Source organism: Eptesicus fuscus, chromosome 15 (genome assembly GCF_027574615.1).
Source record: "Eptesicus fuscus isolate TK198812 chromosome 15, DD_ASM_mEF_20220401, whole genome shotgun sequence".
Classification (NCBI taxonomy): domain Eukaryota; kingdom Metazoa; phylum Chordata; class Mammalia; order Chiroptera; family Vespertilionidae; genus Eptesicus; species Eptesicus fuscus.
The window spans coordinates 40,845,393-40,869,879 of record NC_072487.1 but is presented as its reverse complement, the minus strand read 5'-3'; the positions used below and the strand labels follow the sequence as shown (position 1 = coordinate 40,869,879).

General features: G+C 39.1%; 1 protein-coding gene across 1 annotated transcript in view; it reads left to right on the top strand.

The window, feature by feature from the left end:
• Positions 1-24,487, top strand: part of PRUNE2 (prune homolog 2 with BCH domain) — a 213,501-nt gene that overhangs the window by 116,921 nt on the left and 72,093 nt on the right. Inside the window, exon 7 of the mRNA XM_054727662.1 lies at positions 23,865-24,023. Coding sequence (XP_054583637.1) covers positions 23,865-24,023 — 159 coding nt within the window. The remainder of the gene's footprint in view (positions 1-23,864; positions 24,024-24,487) is intronic.

The following is a 24,487-nucleotide window of genomic DNA, read 5'->3' as shown; positions in this document are numbered from 1 at the left end:
GGAGCCCTCCTAAGGGGAGTGGCCTGCGGGATCAGGCTGAAACTGGCTCTCCAACATCCCCTGATGGGTCCCGGATTGTGAGAGGGTGCAGGCCAGGCTGAGGGACCCCACCGGTGCACGATCGGGCCCGGGAGGGACCACAGGAGGGCTCCAGGCCATGTCTGGCCCATCTCGCTCAGTCCCGATTGGCCAGACCCCAGCAGCAAACTAACCTACCGGTCGGAGCATCTGCCCCCTGGTGGTCAGTGCATGTCATAGCGACTGGTTGACCAGTTGACTGTCTGCCCTCTGGTGGTCAGTGCATATCATAGCAAGTGGTTGAGCAGCCTTAGCATATCATTAGCATATTATGCTTTGATTGGTTGTTTGGTTGTTCTTCCGTTCAGTCTATTTGCATATTATCCTTTTATTATATAGGACTAGAGGCCCAGCATGCACGAAATCATGTGTGAGTAGCTCACTTCTGCTTGCCTCAGCTGGCTGCACTGCCCATCGCCACTCATAGCTCACTGCCCCGCCCTCCACTGCTTATAGCCCTCCACCACTCATAGCTCTCCACTGCTAGTAGCTCTCGTCCCGCCCTGCCCGCTGCGAGAGCCACTGCTCGTTTGGTCATGATGGTGTTACAGTGTGACGGCCACAGGCCTTTTATATAAATACCATAAGAGATGGTATTTCTTTCTGGATGGAACATGACTGTCCTTTTATGGGAAGAGACTATCCCCATAGAGGGACAATCAAATTGTTTCCAACTTTCTGCCACCATGAAACAATGCTGCATTAACTATCCTCAGGCATATATTCCTACCTACTATTTCTTTTATAGAATACTTTATCAAAACTTTTAAGTTGTTTGGCTCATAAGCTATATTTATTTTTAATAGTGTCAGATTATTTTTCAGAATTTTGTTGTAATTCAGCCCTGGCTGGTTTGGCTCAGTGGATAGAGCGTCGGCCTATTGACTCAAGGGTCCCGGGTTTGATTCCAGTCAAGGGCATGTACCTTGGTTGCGGACACATCCCCAATGGGGGGTGTGCTGGAGGTAGCTGATCGATGTTTCTCTCTCATTGATGTTTCTAACTCTCTCTCCCTCTCCCTTCCTCTCTGTAAAAAATCAATAAAATATATTTTAAAAAAACAACAAAAAACTTTGTTGTAATTTGCACTCTTACCAACTATATTTTCCTGTGTCCTTAGCAGCTCTGGATTTTTTTCTGCCTTTAAAATTTTAGATATCTGATAGTAAAAATGGTGTCTCATTTGTGTTTAATTTGCATTTTCCTTAATACTTGTAAGATAGAACCTTTTTCATATGTTCATTGACCATTTACTTTTTTTCTTCTCTCAATTGCAAGTTTATTTCTTTTGCCCCTATTTCAATTGGGTTGTTTGCCTTTTCCCTTATTGATTTTTTGGGAAGGTTGTGTATGTTAGGGATTCATATTTGCTTGTCATAAATTCTACAGATCATTTTTCCAGTTCATCATTTATCGGATGTGTACCAATTATGTTAACACTATTTGTTAGTCAAAACACTCATTTCCAATTGAGTTTGAAATATCATCCTTGTCAAACATTAAATTCCTATATATACTTTCTGGACTCTGTATCCTGGTTCATGAACCAACTGCTGGTGCTGTTAGCTGGCACCTATTCCGTGACACTTGTTTTGTGATATAACAAATATATTTTGATGATACCAGGAGAGATCACAACATAATATTGTAGTTTAGAAAAGAATCATATAAAGAAAAACAGTCTTATGATATTTAAAAATTAATACTGTTAGTATTACCATACCTGTTCTAAAAACTCAACTGATAAGAGAAATAAATACTACCCACAGCTACAATGCATCTATAGACCATATTTGTATATAATTGACAAATGTATTATACGTAAATGGAATTTTCTGGTTTATTCTATGTGAAATTGAAATTTTTATGAGTGTAACCTGAGCCATTAAGTCTTGTCTAGAAATCTGCTTTAAAATCTTAATGTGGTCTAAGCACTAGGAAGGGATTCATTTTGTATGGAGTTCAAACCGCACTGATTTAGAAAAATGTAGGAAAAGCCAATATAAATAAGTGAGCTCCGGATTAGAGATTATTTCTTAAACTAGAGGCCCGGTGCACAAAATTTGTGCACGGGAGGGGGGAGTCCCTCAGCCCAGCCTGCACCCTCTCCATTCCGGGATCCCTCTCGTAATCCGGGATCACTGGCTCTTAACCACTCACCTATCTTCTGACCTGGTTGCCCCTAACTTCCCTCCCTGGCTGGCCTGGTCACCCCTAACTGCCCTCCCCGGCCAGCCTGGTTGCCCTTAACCACCTCTGCCTTGGCCCCTGCCACCCCGGCTTTTTCTGGAAGGATGTCAGGAAGATGTCTGGTCTAATTAGCATATTACCCTTTTATTAGTATAGATAAGCATAAGTTTTCTAGCATAAAAACTTGAATCAACCAACAGATACCTGATAGCTAGAAGAAATTTGGGTATCTACTTTAATCACCAGTTAAGAAAGATTTCTAATAAAATATAAAAATTTTTATTTTAATTATAAAATGTTAGTTAAATATGAAGATTAAAAATATTATTATTAAGCAAGTAAAACATTTCTCTTGCAGCATTTGGGAACCACAAAGTGTTTTCATTGAGAAAACAAATGTAAATTTTGAACAGTCTACCATTTGAATTAATTACTAAAGTTTATATTAATGAAATTTTTATTTAATGTCCTTTGGCTCTGTTCTTTGAATTGACTCACATTGGTGGTCAACCAGATGACCTTTCAATGCCTAATTCTAAATTTATCTTAGCATATACTTGGAAATGATCTCTGCTCTTTTCATTGAGCAATGCATATTCATTATTTAACATTTTATTGAGAATTAGTCCAGATCTACAATCCCTCATCTGCAATTCTGAAATCCAAAAAGCTCTCAAAAACTCTAGGATTTGTGAAAATCTTTGACAGCCACTCTGACCTGATATTTATAGTCTTTATCCCACTATATACATTTTGTTACATAAATATTTGTGTGTGTAAGAGGACTGCCCTAGCATAATATTCCTTATATGTACCACATTACCTTTCTCAGATAAAACCAATCCCAAATTGCAAAATACAGGTGTCCCTCAAAAAATGTATACACACTTTAACAGTTTATAGCTCAATTTTGAAAATGAAATGTATTTTAGTAAACTCTGCCTTTATAATTATTCAAAGTATGTATATACATTTTTGGGGGCACCCTATATATCCTTGGTCCCAGGGATTTCTGGTAAGAAATTATAGACCTATATTTGGGAAAGGCTCGGTGGAGCTTTTTTGTTACCATTATTAATGATGGCATCAAAGAATATTAGTACTATCATTTATTGAGTAGTTACTGAGTATACAGGTATTGCTTTAAACTGAGAGCTGGAGGCTATAACTCTTCACCGTGAGATACGCAAAGGCAGAGCTGTGTTGGATATAGTTGGTATCCCCTAGGAATTCCAGCATGTATTCTCACATCTTATATATGTCCACGAGATTTTTCTCTTACTCCCTGGGTCCCCGTTTCATTTCTGCACCATTCGTGTTCTGTGTGGAAAATAGGTTTCATACAAACTTATATCTTAGCTCTCTACCTACAAGTATCTTCTTAAAATCAGAGGTGGATAGCTTTGCTCTTGGTTTCTCGGGGCACTTTGAATGAAATATCTTTTTATTATCCACTCATAATGTACTTTGGTCGTGGTCCTTAAACCCTTAGCTCCTCTTTATCTCAGTTTCCTCACTTATGAAATGGACTCAAATACCAGCTTTACCCATTTCATGGGGTGATTGTGAGGCTCTGAGGAGCTAATATATGTAAAGGGCTGTGAAAGGTAATAACTGTTCTATGACACAGGATGACTGACTTCATCCTTCTAAAAATATCTCCCCAATGCAAAGTCTCTTGAATTCTAGAATATGATCGTCTACAATTCTCAGTGTTCAGAGTTCTAGACAGAGGTTACCTAGAGTTGGATCCCCAAAAGGAAATGATGAAAGCCAGATGACTCCGAGCATGCCCTGAAGGGCATTCCTCTACTTCTGTGAGTTTTTAGGGCAAAGTTGTCGCCTAGGACCCTGCCATCTTCAGAGTGTCAGTGAGCTTGCAGACGCGCAGTGGTTAAATCAATAGTTAATGATGTTCGTCATGTAATTTGAGCCTCTAGTTTGTTTATGCTAGACCAACTTTATCCATACTCCAAACAAATTATCTCTTATAATTACCAGCCCGAAGATAAATCTCTAAATGTTTTTCTGATGATAGTGCTGTGGTTGGCAGGTGTTAAAAGTGCCTCCCAGGGACAAAGATTGAAGATGAGCTTGTTCCCGCGAATCCTTCAGGCGAGGATGTTGAGCTTTCTCTCTCACCATGTGCAAAGGAGCCTTGTATGGTGCCCTGTTAATGAAATCTAACAGGCAAAGGTCGTATATCTTTACAAAGAAAAATGCAAAGCTGGTATGTGATAAATGGGCTCCGTGGGGATCAGTGAATGAGGTTTGGTGAGAAAACCCACGTTCATACAATTGGCGTGGTTTCTCTCTAATGTTATGCCTTAAATATCTCCTCGTAGTGTCTCCTCACCTGGTAGAATGATTAAAATAAATACAAAAATGAGAAATCTATGTGTCTTTAGGCTTTGAACCAAAGTGATTGGTCATCCAATTTAATGTTGAACATTAATCACCAGAATAAAGAGTTCACATTAGAGAAAGCTGTAGATCTTTAAAGAAATTCTTTTTAATAAATTACCTAATATCAATGTGCTTTTAAAGTCTCGTAAAGGAAGAAGTCTTAATATCTATATGCTTTTATTAGTACTAGTAGAATGCTAATTAATACATGCAAACGTGCAATGTTTTAACCAAAAAAATTGTGCTGTTTGTAAATAGACTGAAAATAAATATGCTTTGAGATTAAAAAATAAGTTAAATCTGGAATTATAAAGAGTTAAATAAATCAGATATTGTTGAATCAAATAACTGCTGGTTTTAGGAGAAGTTACCAGTTCATTTGCTGTAGTTGTACTGCTGAGCTAAGAGACAGTTCAATAAATCAACTCAAGCTTGATGGATTCTTCAATTCATTGAAATGAGTGTGTGGAAGAGAAAAGAAATCTCTTAGTATTCCCTCTTTGACAAAAGGGTATGCAAAGAGCCTGAATGGATGAATGGTTGATTAATTTTGCTAGAAATTTTCTTGACAGCAGGAAATGTGTTTTTGCATTACTTTGTTTGCCTGGGATTTATTTGGTAGAGTATGAATTATTGCATGGAAATTTGTACCTGAGGCCATGTTGCTAAAGTAGATAGCTCCTGGAGAGTCTTCTGACTATGGGGCCTATAATATTTTTATATGGTCTTGCACTCTACACCCTTATGGGTTGCCCTACAGCCGTTTACGTAGATGTCTGCTCTCCCTGATGTTAGTAGTAAAGTCAAGCACTGCCCGTGATTCAATATTGAGCTTGGTTTAAGGGATCATCTGTGTCCCTTTCAAGAAAGGATGGGGCTGGAGGCAACCAACTGCCAAAGCTTGATAATTCCTAGACTCATCAACCTGGCAGTTTACTTAGAGACTCTTACCTTTAAATAAGGAAGACAAGGCACAAGGTATGCCCTTGTGCTTCTATTTACAGTAAGCCCACAAATGAGCATATTTCTTAGTTTTATCTCAAGCAAGGATACAGCTAGCTACACATGAAAAGACCTAGGCTGCTGTTGATGACAGCTAAACTTTGTGAGACTAGAAATAGTCTCTCTACTTACTACTGCATACCTTTCCCTAAAGCACAATGAATGCTATGTCACACAGGTGACCTTTTCTGGGTGGGTAGAAGGGTAGGAAGGCTTATAAGGTCTCAGAACCTCTACTGGGGCACTAGGTGATACTTTAATTGCTTATACAGGGGTGGGAGGGAAAGTACTAGTGTACCAGTTAATAATGGCGGATTTTGTAATCACAGAAAACACAATAACTTCAAGAGAAACATCAAAAGAGCTTTATTCAAAGTAATGTCCATCGCTAGCTACACATTTCCCCCAACTTTCAGGTAATTTGTGGATACCGTCCCAATAGAACTTTTCTTATTTTGAGGCAGACCATTCAGAGACCCAATTTTCCACTTCTTCGTACGTTTTGAAGTGCTGTTCAGAAAGTGCGTGTGCCATCGATCGGAACAAGTGGTAATCTGAAGGAGCAAGGTCTGGTGAATACAGCGGGTGGGTTAATACTTCCCAGGCAAGATCTTTTAACGTGTCTTTAACTGGTTTTGAAGTGTGTGATGGTGCGTCATCATGAAGCAAAATTACTTTGCCATGTCTTCTGGCACATTCTAGTCATTTCACGATCAAAGTGTGGTTCAAATTGATTATTTGTTGTTGGTAGCGATCAGTATTAATGGTTTCATCTGGTTTTAGAAGCTCATAATATACCACACCTTCCTGATCCCACCAAACTCAGAGCTTTGTTTTCTTTCTGAAGCGATTTGGCCTTGCAGTCAATGTTGATGGTTGACCTGGATCAACCCCTGATTTTGTGCATCTGGGATTCTCAAAATAAATCCACTTTTTATCACCAGTCACAATTCGATGCAAAAAAGACTTTCTTTCGTGCCGTTGAAGCAACATTTTTCTGATGACTTTTCGGTTTTCCATTTGTCTTTCATTCAGTTGATGTGGCACCCATTTTCCTTCCTTTAAAATCTTTCCCATTGCTTGTAAACGATCAGAAATTGTTTGCTGAGCAATGTTTAATCTTTCTGCAAGTTGTTTTTGAGTTTTTTGACATGAATCTTCATCCAATAATACTTGTAATTGTTGATCTTCAAACTTTTTCAGTTGACCTGGACGTTCTTTGTCTTTCACATAGAAATCATCACTTCTAAAGCGTTTAAACCAGCGTTCACAAGTATCTTGAGATGGAGCATGTTCATGTTCACTATAAGCTTCCCCAAGTATTCAGCGGCACTTTTCTTCAAATAAAGTAATGAGTTAAAACTTCCCGCAAATGCTCTTTTTTTGGCATGAAATTTGACATTTTTAAGTGTAAAAATATCTATGATGTTAACACCTTCAGCAAATTTGACATGAAGTTTTGAAGCTTTTTGTCAATACAACAAAATAGCATACATGTCAAATTGCATATATATCAACATATGTGTAACTCCATCTATTGAAAAAAAATCTGCATTATCAACTGGTACACCTAGTAGGTTTACAGTTGTTCATATGGAAAATAATACAATTAATAAATAAGAATATAAGAATACACTTTGTGTTTTGCATACTCACAACTATAAACCTACTTTTGCCCACCCCTATATTTAGACCTCCTCTGCTGCCATATTCAGATGCTGGAACACTGCAAAGCACAAGGAGGAAGCCACTCATAAATTATTCAGCAACTTCCGGCATATTTTGTTGTCCTTCAAGGGGTTAACACCAGAACTTCTCTTTCTTTTAGGTGCCAGACTGGAAATTATCGATAGCATAAGGCACAGCATGTAACCTTTTTGCCTACTTTTGCTTGCATTATGTATATGTTTTATTTACAGACCAACACCAAATCTCCTGAATGCCTATGACCATGGTACATATATTATTTCTGAAAAATAATGCATAGAGAAATTCTCTCTTAAAAGTTTTCAAATGCCCACACTCTACTAAGCCATGATGCTGCAAAATAATTTTTTATCCAAATTTGACTTCTGATATTTTCTCTTTAGATTACAATACGAGAATGAGAAGTGGTTAAGAGAAAGACAATGTTAAGTTAAATAAGTTTCTCTCCCCCTTCCTCTCTCTCAAATCAATCAATCAATCAATAAACAAGAGAAATGCAGAATCCCAGGCCCCATCCCAGACTTGCTAAATCAGAATCTGTATGTTAACAAGATTCCCAGGTGGTGTGTATTAAAGTTGGAGAGGCTCAAAATCCTTATTTTTTGTGGGGTGAGGAGATAGGGCCACACACCTTGCCTCTGACAGTAAAAGCTCTCTTTCTTGGCCTTTCCTGAACTAATGGTTCGTTGAACTAGACACGTTTTCCGTTCTGCTTTGTAACACGTACTGACTGATAACCCCAGGTGAATGCTCCCAGCTCTCTGAAAATGTTCTAGAATTCACAGGGCCATGTGTACCCTTTAATGAATTCAGTGTTTACCAAGAACCAGCTCTGTTTGCTCCCAAACCTGTTTATACCAGTTGTGCTAGTTAACACAGTTACACAATTTAAAGAACACATGGATGAAATAGGAATAGGATGGTTATTTCTAAGATGAATGCTTTGGAAAGATTCCGTGAAATAAAATGAAACATACTCTCAGTGAAACATGCTCTCAAATTAGGGCAATAGCAATGTCACCTGGGAGCTTGCTAGAGAAATTACAATTCCTGACTGGCCCCAGACCTGCTGACTCAGAAACCCTAGGAGTGGGCCCAGGTAGGTTTCCAGAAGCCCCAGGTGAATCTGATGCAGCTAAGGTTTGAGGCCCATTAAAGCACAACGTGGAATAAGATCTTGCTTCTCCAATGAATCGATCTTGTTTCTCCAATTAATCGGGGTCGTTATACTGTCTGGCTAATTTGTCAGGCACTTTCTCTAAACCTGGCAGCTCCTTCAATCAGAAATTTTAGAGCTTACACAGTTGAAACAATGGGCTACAACAAAAGAATCTTAGATAGAAAAGGTAAAAAAAGATTATCTCTAAATTGCACCTAAGGATCTAGTAGTTGACAGAGAAATGTACTGTTAGCAAAGTTGTAGCTGTTGGTGCTGTGACTGCTGTCTCAGGAGCTGACTCTGAGAGAGCTGGACTAAGCGTTTTATAGATGATCTCATTTTATAAAGTAGGTAATATCCTCATTTCCCAGATGAAGGAACTGAAGCTTAGCAGGATCAAGTAACTTGCCTAAAGGTGCAGAGATAACAGGATGTGGGGCTAGGATTTGAATCCCCAGCTATCAAAGTTTAAATCCATTCTTTTAAGTACTTCCTTTTATTATTGCTCATTTGCAGGGATTTATGGCTACTTTAAAAAAAATAAGACGTGAACATACATTTTTGGAATTGGGTTTTCCCCAGTGACTATGAAAGTTCACTCAGTGATTAGCGAATGGAAATAAGAAGCACTGATGTAGAAACTGTGTCTACACAGCATGAATTGAAAATGTTTATTATATCAATATGACCACTGTTTTCCACCTTCGCTGCACATTAGAATAATAGCTGGAACTCTCTGAAATAATATGCTGCCCAGGACCCATCCTTAAGCCAGTTAAATTGAAATTTCATGGTTTGGGGTCTGAGTATTTGTGTGTGTGTGTGTGTGTGTGTGTGTGTGTGTGTGTGTGCATAGTTTTTATTCCTTGGTAAGTATATATATAGTTTTTAATCCTAAGGTACAGCCAGGGTTGAGAACTGCAGATACAGACGTACAGATTCAGATAATTCAGGCTCAGAAATGGACATTTTTGTTGTTGTTAATCCTCACCCAAGGACATTTTCCCATTGATTTTTAGAGAGAGTGGAAGGGGGAGAGACAGAGAGAGAAACATCGATGTGAAACAGACACATCAATTGATTGCCTCCCTCACGCTCCCCAACTGGGACTGGGGAAATTGAGCCTCCAAGGTATGTGCCCTTGACTAGAAACTAACCTGGGACCCTTCAGTTGTAGGACTGTTCCAACCACTGAGCCAAACCGGCTAGGGCAAAATGGATTTTGAATTTTTCCATGTAACTTGTTATCTGATAAGGATGCTAGCCATTCATTGAATACTTGCAATGCCCCAGGCATGTTGCATTGCACTCATATAGCTGCCCTATTTTAGGGTTACCATAATGGAGTTAAAGTATGCCTGTCATTTTCAGAAATCCCAAATATAAAGTTCTGTGTTTTAAAATGCCCTATTTACTTATAACTGACTTGGATTGGTATAATTTTTTTAGACTAACAAAGCTCTGGAAAATACCTAGGAGAATCTCATTTTCCTGAAACAGGAAGTATATGTTTTAGTAAAATCCTGCCTCTTTCCTTTACATAATTCTACTTTTTTCTTTGTGTAAGGTTATCAAAATGCTGTTTATTTTATAAGCATACCACTATAAACTACAAGACAGTAGATGGGAATGTTAAATGTTTTTTACCAGCTTAGAAAGAGGAAATATGTGGCCAGTTGGTCCTAAGTACTTACATAAATGCTTCCCATTCATGATTTTATTTTTTAGTTCTCCTACCTCTTAAACCAGACAGAATTAATGATATGTCTTGCTTTATGCCATAATGTTTCTAAAAATGTTGAAAGTGATATGATTTTTTAAAAAAGTTTACAAGAGTCTCCTACTATATTATTCTCTAAAGCAGTGGTTCTTAATTGGGGCATCTTTGCCCCTCAGAAGACATTTGACAATATCTGGAGACATATTTAATTTTCACAACTAGGGGAAGGAGTTTGCTGTTGGCATTGAGTGGGTAGAGGCCATGGAGGCTGCTAAACATCCTACAGTGCACAGCAGAGTCCCCGCAATAAAGATTACCTGGCCCAAATGTCAATAGCACTGAGGTTGAGAAACTCTGCTCTAAAGTTATTTCTTTTTACCTGTTATGAATTCTAACTGTGTTTCTGTATTTAGCCTACTTAACACCTTTTTATAAATAACTCTTGTATAAAATATTTATATACACAACTCCTGTTCTAGCAGAGTTAGCTCAAATACTCTCCCTTGTTGGGAGGGTCTGTAGATCATTTCTAATTTGTATTTAAAGCATTTGAATGCCTCATATGCAGGGCATAAATAGCAATGAAAATTTGACAGTTGTGGTAGAGATTTGAGCGTTTGAAGACTTCAGGGGTCAGAAAGAGAATCCCTCCATTGACCTGAAAGAATACAGATTAAGAAGACTTGGCCTTGTTTTCCTGGATTGATTAGATGACTATGTTTTTTATTGATTAAAGCATAATTTTCATTTTACAAGCCTAATATTTTTATAGATTTGTTTTTGTCATTCCTCTTTATAATGCCCTTCTTAATTAGGTGCAAATTTCCATTCAAATGAAAGTTAACCAAATTACTTCCCTGAGGTTATCCTTCCAAGCATCAAGTCTCCTCCTATGACTGGGCTTTGTGGGCTGGAAATAAAATAGGAATTTGGGAAATTATTTGAAGTGTGTGTAGGAGGTTTTAGAGTGTGTGTGTACATGTGCATGTGTGTTTGTGCGTGGATGTGTACATGTTAGTGCTTTGTGCTTGATATCTAGGGGTTTATCTGCTCAGCACCTCTCCTCTAGGAAGTGATTCTTAACACATCACTCTTGTTAATAACATGCACCATGTCTATATTTTATATAGTCTTCCCAACCCACCTCAATTGCTTGGTGCAGAATTCCTTCTCCAGGGTTTTCAAACTCAAGACCACAAGGGAAGTGGGCCGTGAGTAAAACGGAAAGGTCTACAGTGGAACTGCGCCCATGGAGCACACTAGTTGGCTGCAGGAGTGGAGAATGAAGCCAGGAAGGGGACGGAGAAGCAGGTGGCCAACACAGCCCTGGCAACTCCCTCCTCCCAGCCTGTCCCCCAACTCTTCCTTTGCTTCTTCGAGAATGCTCCCAGATCCTTCTGACTCTCTCTTATGCCAGTTTGAGGTCACGGTCTTGTGACTTGCAACCCAGAGAGTCACCACAACACAGTGTCCTTACCTGGAAATGAATTCCTTCAGCTCCCCACACACAGACTTCATCAAAGGAAAATAAAACCACAAACCCCAGAGTGTATCTGCTTTCAGGAGGGGGTTTCTGGTAATTAGCGTAGATTGCAACAAATGGCACACACAGACTGTTGGCTCTGCGTGTGAGCTCCAAGATTGGTGTTTACCCTATTATATTCCAATTTAAGAATGTCATAAAGTTTATCAGGGAGCACATGGAAACTAGCAAGAACACACATAGGAGTGGTGAGAGGTGTGTGCCTTGATATATAGATTTTTTTTTTCAGACTTCAAAAAAAATGACTTTTCTTGGGTTGATAGCAAAGGGGACACAACCGTACTCCCCACTTAAGCTTGGTGATGGTGGGGTATTTTTAGCAAATGAGTTGTCAGCAGAAAGGCTTCATTAGACCCACCAGGGTATCTGCCCATGAGGAACGAATCCCAAACTGTACTGGCAGTTTCCTTGAGCCAAAATGATGAAGCACCTCTGACAAGAGCCATATTGTGCTCCCCATGTGAGAAGCGTGAGGAACAAAAGAGACAGTGTGATCGTCATTTGGTCAGGTTAATATTGACACAGCTTAGAGACATCGGAAGTGTGTGTGTGTACACGTACAGCAAGCACTCCGGAGACGTGGCTGGTGGTTCCCATCAATCAGAAAGGGGCACCCCCAGAGGAAGGAAGGTCTCCTGCTTTCTTGAAATATTGTTCAAACTAGATGATTTATTTTTACAAAGGAAAATAAATAAAGCCGTTAAGTGTTCAGGCTCATGGCTCAAAACAAGCCAGTAGGGATTTTTTAAAAAAAAAACATCTATACACAATTATGGAAATCATTTATTATTATTATTCTTCGATAGCTAGAGTGTTATCCAGGTTTTACCACTCCAAAAATACGGCATGCCTGCCCTAGCTGGTGTTGCTCAGTGGATAGAGCGTCGGCCCATGGACTGAAGGGTTTCACGTTTGATTCTGGGTGAGGGCATGTACCTCAGTTGCAGGTTCCCCGGCCCTGTTCAGGGTGTGTGCAGGAGGTAACCAATCGATGTGTCTCTCTCACATCGATGTTTCTCTCTGTGTCTCTCCCTCTCCCTTCCCTCTCTCTAAAAATCAATGGAAAAATATCCTCGGCTGAGTATTAACAAACAAAACAACAACAACAACAAAAATACAGCATGCCTAATGAGAGGATTTCCCATTATGGGTGCGTCCTAAGTTATTCATTCCCATGTAGGAATCCTTATAAACATACATGAACACAAAAGGGGACCTTAGGTGAACAACAGTCTGGCCTTTTTCTCACTGAGCCCCTAAATCCATACTGTATGGAAAAGCTTTGAAGGTTAAGGTCTGTCCCTAAATTAGTCTGAGCTAGTTAATGAGATGATGACTTATTTGCTTCTAATTGGTTGTGTGCCTCCCCACATGCAAGAATTCAATCTATTGTTAACTAGTGTGAGAGCCTGCTTAGGACCTCTCTCGCAGGAGCGTCTTTTTCCAGGGCAACTCCCTGTAACATCGGTTCTCAATGACACAGTTAATGAGGCCGAGGCAGGACTCATTCACCACACTTAACTTCAGGTTGATCTGAAACCAGCCCACTTCATCTCTAGAAGTCCTTAACTCAAGCCTGTGCTTTCAGGTGAATTACCTCCCAATGCACTCTTCCTCTGTCTGGCTCTCTTTATTAATGATATGGTTATAGGAGGCAATAGATATTGACATGAAAACTGTGACATTCGGATCTCAGTAAACATGTGCTCTCCCCCTCTATTCTTGAATTACAGAACTCAAATGATGACCTTACAAAGGTGATTGCCTAAAAGACTCTTGGTTTCTCCTCTAATGCTTATGACATGCTTGACCTAAACTGAAGCATCTGCAGGTTTATACTTAATTTTGTCTTTGATAGTTGTGCCTGTACAAGAAGACTTTGCTTGAAATGATGATGATATGGTAGGCTTTTCCTATTAAAATGCCCACTCTCAGGGAAAATAATTGCCTCTTTCGTCTCCCTGCCTGCTTCTTGCAATCCTAATTCCTGTTTTTTTGTGGGCTTTTAAAAAATAAAAGTAATGTTGGAAGCATCCTTAGATGATGAGATTTTTACATACTGAATGACAAAGTGGGATTTTTTCCATTGTGTATATCTAAGCTATTAGAGCAAAAAAAATTATGGTACATGAGAATAATTCTGGGTAACCAGGAATTAAGCCAGTTCTTCTGCTTTTTTTATGTGTGTGTGTGTGTACATACCAGTACATGTTCAACCTTTTTAAAGTACATATTACTGCAAGAATATCACAGCATTATTTGTTATAGTAGTTTCTTTGGACAAGTTTTTAATTTTAGGTTTATACACATATAAGTTAATGATCAGCCTACATTTATATTTTATAGAGTAGATGAGAAAGTAGAAATTGATCTTAAAGTATGATAATATTGGATCATCAAAAACTTAAGCAACACATTATTATTAGCATTTGTTAAAAGCAAGGATGTGGCTTACTTGTGTATAATGACTAGGGAGAATCAATACTAAACAGAAGTATATGAAGTAGCAAATAACATTTTTATTAAATTAAAAATGAAATTAGTATATCTTTGGTGATGAAAATGGTCCCATTCAAGAATAACATAGAGTTTAGAACATGGACTCTGAAGTCAAACTAACCTGGGTTCAAGTCCTGTTTTTCACATGTATGAGCTGTGTGAAATCAATTGTTTAACCTCCAAAAGCCTCCGTTTTCTCAATGCAAAAAAAAAAAAAAAAAAAGATAATATTACCTATCCCATTGGGTCATCTTAAAATTTAAATGAGATGATGCAAAGCATTTAACAGAGTGCTTAATGTAGAAGTAGTGCTTTATTAAATTATGTTAGGCAATGTATTGCTTTAAATGAGAATCATATTGATATGTATATATATGTGACTTATTTACTTATTTATTTATTGTAATATTTTTAATTCTAACAAAATCTTTCACAAAACGGCTTTTTCTTTATCTCTAAAAATGAGAACATACACTGTCTCATTGTATTTTCAAAATATGATGTCTAATACAATTTTAATAAACCCAGTGGAGTTTGTACTACTAAAATGCCTTGACTAGCTTATGAAAATAAGAACAATAGGGTTTTTAAAAAATGACATCTGGTAAAAACATGGGAAATATCCTTGCTTACCAATTAAAGGGTGTACAAAAAAAAAAACCAGAATAAATAAAATCTCTTAATTTATGCATTTTGTGTTCTCATAAATCATTTTCCTGTCAAAATTATCAGACTATTATTGCTGAATATTTTACACATCATAATGGAATTTTGGTAGCATAAATCATAAAGCTTTCAGTTAGAACATTTGCATACATACCTCAGCATTTTTCTTATATCTTGATTAAAAAATAGTCTTCAGTCCAGAAATAAATCCATGCAAAATATAAATGTCAAACTGTCCTCTTAAATTTCAGTAACTCAGCAATCCTCGCTGGCCCACTGTGCTTACAAGGTAGTTATGGATTGTCAGACTGTGTTTCTAAGATTCACAAGTCTCAAAAGTGAAGCTGTACAAGCTTTTGTTTTAATCGTGGTAATGATTTTTATCTAGAGGCATCCTACCTACAGATGATGCCTGCTCACTTGATTTTTCCATTCCCTGCAAAAAGAAAAATAAAATTCAGATATACAAATCTGGGAATAGCTTGTCTATGACATTAGAAAATAATTTGTTTCATTTAATAGAAGCCTTACTCAATATGTTTCATTTGTAGTTTGTAAGAGAGACAGCTGTTTTGGATTATGCATGCAGCCCAGAATGCTGGACCTACATGAAAAGTATTAGCATCAGGAGTAAAATCCACTGAAGGTCATATAACACTTGAAGGTGAAACTGTGGAAATGATGAAAAGACTCTATCAATGTGATTTAGCTGCGGGAAAAATCACTACACCTTTTTTGATGCTTTAAAAGTGTGTTTAGTGAAAAATGTGTAGTGAAAGCATGTGTAGTGAAAAATGAAAAAAAAGCATGTGTAGTGAAAAATGAAAGCTCATTCATCGCGTCTAACTTGGAATTAAGAATAAAGAATCTATTGAGATAAACTTTGCCTTATCCAGAGTTTCTATATCCTACACCATTTTTTAAATGGCATGGCTTCATATTTGCCTTTGTGTAACTTCCTCTATCCTCTCACATCTAGGAATTTTGCATATGAATCACTTTTAAATGTAATTATTATTTGAAAGTTGACTTGTATTATAGAGGATATAAGGCAAGAAATTGTAATATGAAAAACCAGTTCCCATACCAAGAAATTGTAAAATACTTTTTACGAATCAGCTTAATCCCATGAATCCTCAGAATGATCTTTTGATAGCTGAAGAATTAGGAAAGAAAAGAGATCTAATGTTTATTGTCTACTATATGCCAGGTACTAGGCCGGCTTTTTGATATATGTTCTTAATTCAACAGTCCTATGAGGTGGATTTTTACAGATGAGGCAAATCAAGGCTCAAAGAGGTGAAGTAACTCACTGAAGTTGTCCAGCTAGTAAATGCAGAGCCCAGGGTTAACTCTGGAGTTCAGCTGACTCCAAAGCCTTTACTAGAAACCTTGGAAAGAGTGTCCTAAAATAATGGAGACACAATCAGATTTTAGCTAACCAATCTATATATATAAAAGCCCAGTGACTAAATAGCAGAATGACCAGAATGACCGGTCGACCAGTCACTATGATGTGCACTGACCATCAGGGGCAGACGCTTAACGCAGGAGCTGCCCCCTGGTGGTCAGTGTGCTCCCACAGCAGGAGCAGCTGCTAGCAGGCCCAGGGTGAGCCCGAGTCTCTGCACCTATCAAATACCTGAGACAATCCAGACTCTGGCCTGACCCCACCACCAGCTGATGCAGGCCCTCTAAGGTGTGTTCTAGAATGAGCACGGGGAGCTGGCATAGGCGGATGGCAAGAGGGGACATGACTGTGGACTCCCTGGGGAGGCTGTCCTGATGGCTGAGGATCCTGGAGCATGGCTGCCCTGAACATCCCGATGGTGTCACTGACTGGCATCACAAATCACGGACATTCACTGAGTGGCTTTGGGGTGCAAAGCTCTCCACCAGGTTCCTCCAGGACACAGAACCTACTTTTACCCAAGACATTACCCCAAAATATCAGCTCAGACTAATTTCCTCATTCAGCAGCTGCTCAGAGGGTGGGTCCACAGCCGCGTAGCTGACCAGGATGAGCGGCACTCCCACAGCGGGCCGATCCCCACAGGCCATCTCCCTCCCACCACCACTAGTGCATGAATCTGTGCACCAGACCTCTAGTTTTATATAATTATAGAAATTATTTTTCACTTAACACTGTCATGGGTGTTTTCCTGTGTCATTCTTTGATAGCATGATTTTTAATAGCAGCATAATATTCTTTTGTGCGAATTTTCCATAGTTTATTTAATCATTTTTCTATTGTTGGACAGTTAGGTTATTTCTATGTTTTAGTTACTAAAGTAATAATTCAGTGAATAACATTTTCCGCAAACCTTTTTTGTATATATCTAATTTTTTTTATTTAGAATATATTTCCAACATTGTATGAGAGTGCCCATTTAGAAATATTTGGGAATATTTCCAATAACAGGAAAAAGAAAATGGAATATTTTATTATCAAAGTATTTCTTTAATTATCAGTGAATTCAGATATTTATTGGCCATTTGTATTTCAACTCTGAATTGCCTTTTGTTTTCTACAACTATTTTTCTATTGCTTTGTCTACTTTTTCTCCTTGTTAATTAAAATTATATCTTTATATCTAAGATTATATCATCTGAAGGACATTAAATCTTTCTCCTCCCAGTTAAAAAAAAATAATCACACAGAGAAAGACAAATACCATATGATTTCACTTATATGTGTAATCTTAAAAAATAAATAAATAAATGAACAAGCAAAATAGAAACAGACTCATAGATACAGAGAACAAACTGCTGGTTTCCAGATGGGAGGGGAATTGTGGTCTGGGTGAAAAAGGTGAAGGTATTTAAGAAGTACAAATTGGTAGTTACAAAGTAATCACAGGGATGTAAAGTACAGCACAGGGAATATAGTCAATAATATTATAATAACTATGTATGCTGCCAAGTGTGTACTAGACTTACCAGGGGGATCACTTAATAAAATATATAAATGTCTAACCACTACATTGTACACCTAAAACTAATATAATATTGAATGTCAACTGTAATTGAAAAAAATAAAATTAAAATAATAATAATTACATTGAGAAACTTGATTGGGTTTTAAGCAGAAGAGTGTCATGAGTCTATTTACATTTTTAAAAGCTCTCTCTTGGTGCTATGTGGAGAACTGACATTAGGGAGACAAGAGCAGTTTCGGGAAGGCCCCTTGGGGATCTGCCACCAAAGTCCAGGCAAGAGATGATGCTGACTGTGGCTATGACAGTAATAGAGATGGAGAAAGGGAGAGAATGTTTGGACTTGAGCTATGTTTCAGAAGTGATCAGGATTTGCTGATGCATGAAGAATCAAGAATAATTCCTAGATATTTGGCTTGAGTAACTGATAGATGGTGGTGCTATTTAATGATATGGAGGAACCTGGGGCAGAGGTAGGTTGTATTGTATTTGAAATGCTTATTAGACATTTACAAGGAAATGTCACATGGATAGGCAAGGTTAGAGTTCAGGTGGATGTAGATTTGGTTGTCACTGGCAGATAGATGGTTTGAATGCCATGTGACTGGGTGAATCACCAGGGAGAATGTGTAAATAAAGAAGGTTGGAAACAAAGTCTGGGTAGTAAACATTTGGAGGTTGGCTGAGAAAAAGAAACCAGCAAAGGTGACTGAGGAGCAGCCAATGAGATGGTAGAAAAACAAGGAGAATGTGATGTCAGGAAAGTGAAGGAATTAAGTGTTTTAAGAAGGAGGGAGAGTCAACCTCATGGAATTCTTTGGAAAAGTCAAATAGAGTGAGAACAGGAAAGTGATTTTTGGATTTGGAATTTTAAAGAACAGGAGCTTGAGTACAGTGATGGGAGCAGAAACCTAGCAGGAGGGCTTCAGGAAACAATCTTACCTAATAAAAACAAAACATGCAAATTAACCATCACTCGGCTACACCCACAGCCAATCAGAGTGAGTATGCAAATTAACCCAACAAAGATGGCTGGTTAATTTGCATATACAGGTGGAGCGGAGTGAAGCTTGCTATGAGGGGAAGTGGGGCAGCGGAGGGAGCTACTGGAGTGGTTCTCCAGACAGAAGCGAGGACTTGCTGGCTCTGGGCGGCCCGGGAGCAGGGAGGTGCCGGCTCCCGGGCAGCTGGGAGTGAAGCCAGGGGAAGGAAGGCCTATTCTTGCACAAATATCGTGCAATGGGCCTCTAGTTAATAAATAAGTAATAATACAAGAATAAACTGTTTCACGTACTCACAGTTGTAACCCTACTTTTGCCCACCCATGAATGAACAATGCAAGAGGAGTGGGTTTTTCTCTCTCAAGGACTACTCACATTTAACTACTCATATGTTCACAAGACATTATTAGATCACTTTTATTTCAAGTGATGCACTAAAGTTATCAGCATATGGCATAAAGATTAAATTTTTCAGAGCAATGGAATGAGAACTAAATAGGAGAGAATGGGAATTTCCACCACATTTGTCCACACACTTTCAACCACAAATACAGTAAATCTATTGGACATGTCACTGCCACTCTCTCGGTTGTTGTATTGGTTAAGGTAGAGCTATATCATTTCTGTTCCTTGCTCTTTGTCACTGTGATCATCAACCTTTTTTTAGGGCCCTTGAGATCTACACCTTAGCTTTTGGTCAAGAAATAAGAAAGCCTTTTTCTCCCCCACATTTCCAGGCCTCCCTACTCATTCCAAAACTGAATTGCTAAGGCAAAGGGACTCATGACCTCTAAGATGTTTAATGATCAATTCCATGCTTACCAACTGATGGGAATTGTCTGGATTTCTGCCTGTCAATTCCCAGCTGTAATAATTAGTAAAGGAACTTCCTAAATTCCATGCAGTCATCTCCGGCTGGGGTCATATTTGAAATGTGACGGCTGTACTGGGGGTGTGGGGTGGGGTAAATGAAAGGAGGATCCCTTTGTTTTCTAAATCTTTGGTAAAATTGAGTGGGCTATGTATACATATAAATGTATATAATTTTAACTTAAGGTGGGGGAAGCCTTTTGGAGACATTCGAGCAGACTAACAAATAGTATTTGTATACACGTAACTAAAACAGTAATTTATCAGGTAGATGGCAAATGGGGGGAATGAAATGCCAACCTGTATCTACAGTTGGGTTGTGTTGATGATGAAGTGCTGTTTATTCAGGGCCAGCCCAGCTTGTCAGCAACATAAGAGCCACCGCAGCACATGACTCCCTGAGTAGCTAGAAGACAATAATAAATTATCTCCTATGCAAACAGCACCGGCATAAAAGCAGAACAAACAGCCTCTGCCTCCCGGATTCCTGAAGATTCTCACTCATTCCCTTGTTTGATTCGGTTTTAAACATGAAACTCCTGGCATTATGCTAAAGACAGTAAGATGGAAACTGGTTTGGACAATTTTTTTAGGGTAGGTAGGACAAGGTTGTTGATGATCTCTGTTTTGGGGTTACTATAAAACTTAAGTATTTTGTTTCTTTAACATGCTTGAATGAGTCCCAGAAATCCTTGTTTCATCAGTACTTCATCTGATCCTATGGAATTTGGGGCCACCCAGAGGAAAACTGGGAGGGTGTTACTCAAGGGTGTTTGAGCCTAAGAATCACTTGTGGTACATAATGAAATATAGATTCTTGAGCTAATCCTCAACCTGCTAAATGAGAAGATGCAAAGCAGCCCAGGGCTACACACTCCAGGGTGATTGTTATGATGAGGATAGTGTGAGGAGCAAGGGCCTGAGGGTGTGAGTCAGTAAGCCCTCAGACAGCATTGAGATAACCCAAAGGACTGCTTCATAGGAAAATATACCAATGAACAAATACCGCCCTAGAGCAGTGCTTTTCAGATTTCCATGTGCGTCACGTCACCTGGGATTTGTGGAAAGGGCAGATTCTGCTTCACTAGAACTGTGGCGTGGCCCAAGACTCTGCCCTGGACTTGAGTTCAGCAAGACCCTAGAACTGTCATTTTAACACAGAAGGATCCCAATAGATTGGAGCTCAGCCAACATCTTGGAATAGCAAATGTTCCACTTGTATGGCTTTGAATAATGCTGATTCTACTGAATCCTAATCTTGCCCTCAGATACCAGTGAAATCTGCTTTCTCTTATTTGAGTGACCCAGTGGGAGTGTCATGATCATGTTATTATATGTCAGACTCTCTTAGAAATGTTGTGTCTTCTTTCAGGAGTTTATAAATGCATTTTGGGGTTTTATGTACATAATTTAAAAATATTTTGAAAGGTCCTGGCCACTGTTGCTCAGTTGTTAGGGCACTGGCCCATACACCAAAGGGTCACAGGTTTGATTCCCGGTCAAGGGCACATACCTGTGTTGCAGGTTCAATCCCTGCCCCTGGTTGGGTGTGTGTGTGAGGCAACCAATTGATGTGTCTTTCTCACATCGATGTTTCTCTCTCTCTCCTTTCCTTTCTTCCTCCTTTTTCCCCCTCTCTCCTTCCCTCCCTTCCACTCTCTAAAAATATACATATATATTTTAAAAGAACATTGTAGAGCTTCTTGTGCTAAAGCCTTCAGTCACTGGAGATAAAATATATGTAGCTGCTGTCCATTCTTGTTTTCCTTTGGAACCATATCTGGTAGAAAGTTCAGTATTGAGGCTCTTGATGGGTAACACCAAGGATTATTTGAAATAATTTTATCTATTGAATGCACATGTATAATCTGAGGTCTGTTTTTTTTAAAAGTTTATTCCAAATATCTACTTTTATTGTGAGTGAATTAATTTTTTAACTATCGGTTTAAAAATTGTTAATATGACACTTGGACAATAAATAAAAAGCATCAAAGCTGACAGTAGGCATTTTGGAACACATGCTTCCAAGGCTAGTGTACTTGAACATCATAAATTGCATTAGCAAGTCAGTACAGTAGACCCTTGGAATTCATCAGCAATATATTCTGAGGCCTTTGTGAATTCCCATGTGCAATCCCTTGTAACCAAAAGTGAATGAAAGTGGCCTCGTGAGATGCCTAATAAGAGTGGCTGCTGCAGGAGTAAAAAAACAAAGGCCCCTTGAGGTGTAGAAGCTGGAGATGGGCTGAGCCCACAAATCTCCAAGTGTCCTTTGTACCCTCTTAGGGGCTCAGAGACCTTGAGAGTGAACTCAGTAGAATTAGAGTACATGTGATGTGGATATTTTAAATAGTCTAGTAAACAGTCTAAGCCACAAACATCATATCCACACGTTTCATAGAGCTACAACATACAAACATTAATCTGGGCATGAACAAATCCGCACCTATATGCACTGTGCTGTTGAGCTGGTTATCTGAGGAGGGTGTATGTGGTACTTCCACTTTGTGTGTTATACATTTCTGTATTGCTTTAATACTTTACCAGGGGCATGCATAATTCTGATGACTTTTGTCATCAGAAAAAAATTAATAGAATTCTTTATCTATCTTGAGTGCATTATCATGGTGATTTTCATTAAGTAGCACAATACACTGTCAGTTGATTGATTATATATGACTAGAGGCCCAGTGCATGAAAATTCATGCACTGGAGGGGGGCGTCTCTCAGCCTGGCCTGCCCCCTCTCACAGTCTGGGAGCCCTCAGGGACAGGAGGCGACCCCGTGAGCAGGGGAAGGCGATGCCCCCATCACACCTCTGCTGCTGCCACTGCCAGAAGCACAAGCCTCGGCCAGCCCTGGTTACCTGAGCCTCGGGTGGCCCTGGGCAGCTGGGCAGCCACCATCTGAGGCTTGCCTGCACCTCAGGGCTGGCCCTAGGCAGCTGGGAGGCTAAGGGGACTGGAGGACTCTGGAGGCAGGCACGCAGAGCAGCAGGCCCGGCCTTCCTGCGCACCTGCCACCCCAGCAGGGATGAGGGGACTGGGTGCTGCCATCTTGTGGCTGTGGGTGCCGCCATCTTTGAGGGTGTGGCAGTCAATTAGCATATTCCCTTCTTATTGGCTGTGGGCGCCACCATCTTTGCAATGGCATGAGGGTCAATTAGCATATTCCCTCTTTATTAGATAGGATGATTATATATATGCCACATATATGCTGTGATGGAGGATTATATAGCACAGGTTGATTTTGTATATGTGTCTCTCCATTCAATAGACATTTCTTGAGCCACTAGTATATGCCAAGCATTGGTCTTCACTGTGTTTCTTTAAGAAAAAGAGACACCCATGCCAGCAAAGTGGTTCTCATTGTAGTTAGTAAAACTTGAAAAGGCCAGCACACTTTCCGAGGAGGTGAGCCATAGGTCTGGGTACTCCATGGTAGCAGTTGACTTTTCTGCAGTTATTCATTTCTCCTTCTTACCACATAGAACAAGCAGATCTGACATCACAGCCTTTACACAAATCTTCTAGACATCTACTGAATACACGTGTATAATAAGAGGTCTGATTTTTAAAAAAAGGGTTAAAAAGCATTCAGTAAACTCAGCTAGGTTCATACTTATGAATTCTACTTGAAGTTAATAATAATCATTAGAAAACATTATAGAAAAGAACAATAACTTCCTACTTGCTATTTTTCTAGTGATAAGTTGCAATAATAGCAGACATTCCTATGTCCTAGGATCAATAAGATAAAATGTCAGTATTTGAAATGAAAGTCAGTATTTGAATAAATGTTTTTAGGGGAAAAACAGAGATCTTATTAAGGTATCTGTTTTTTATATAAACTATTCTTAATAATAATGGCAAAGGCTCCTTCCTTTCTTGGTTTTAGGAAAACAAACAAGCAAGGTACGTCTTAAGCCATCGCATGAAACTTTCCAAACTTCCTTGAAGTGTTTATTTCACTTGTATCTAATAATATATCTCTGTCGCAATACATCATAGGACTGGACAAATTTGTGGCAAACCGCCCAAAGCTGAGCAGTTTGACATTAATATCAAATTTCCTGTTGTTGTTTCAGAACTGTGTGTTTCACGGCAATATCACCAGTGATTTGAAAGCATTTGCAGACAAGTTCGGTTTTGATGTCCTCATCCTCTTGGCCAGCTATCTGTCAGAGGAGCAGCAGCCAAGACGACAGATTGCTGTGTACTCCGAGAACCTAGAGCTGTGCAGTCAGGTAAGGATCTCCTCCAACCCTGGTACGTTTCACTGTATCCTGACCTGCTTGCTCTCAGAACAGGTGGTGGAGGATGGGAATGGATTGGTGGCATAAGGAAAAGGGTCCAGGAGAAAAAGTCCTACAGTTTGAGTTTTAAGAATTGTTGGGGGTATTTTGTACATTGGGCCTTTTAAAAGAACCCCATAACCATTCTCTTCTGGAATGAATCCTTAGAGGGGGATAGATCATCGCTTTCTTATCCAAACGAGGGCCAGTCTTCCTTTGGGTGCTGTTTTCTTAGTCCCCGCCTGAATGCCTGTTTGGTGCCCAGTGTTGAGTAACTGTGGATCTGATGCTTTAATCAAAGTTAGCCTCCAGGCACTAGAATTCTGACTGGGTAATCAGTTGGACCCTTTCGGTTGAGAGCTGAATTTTATAACGCAAGCCTGTGGAAAGTATATAAAATGTAGACAAAATTAATC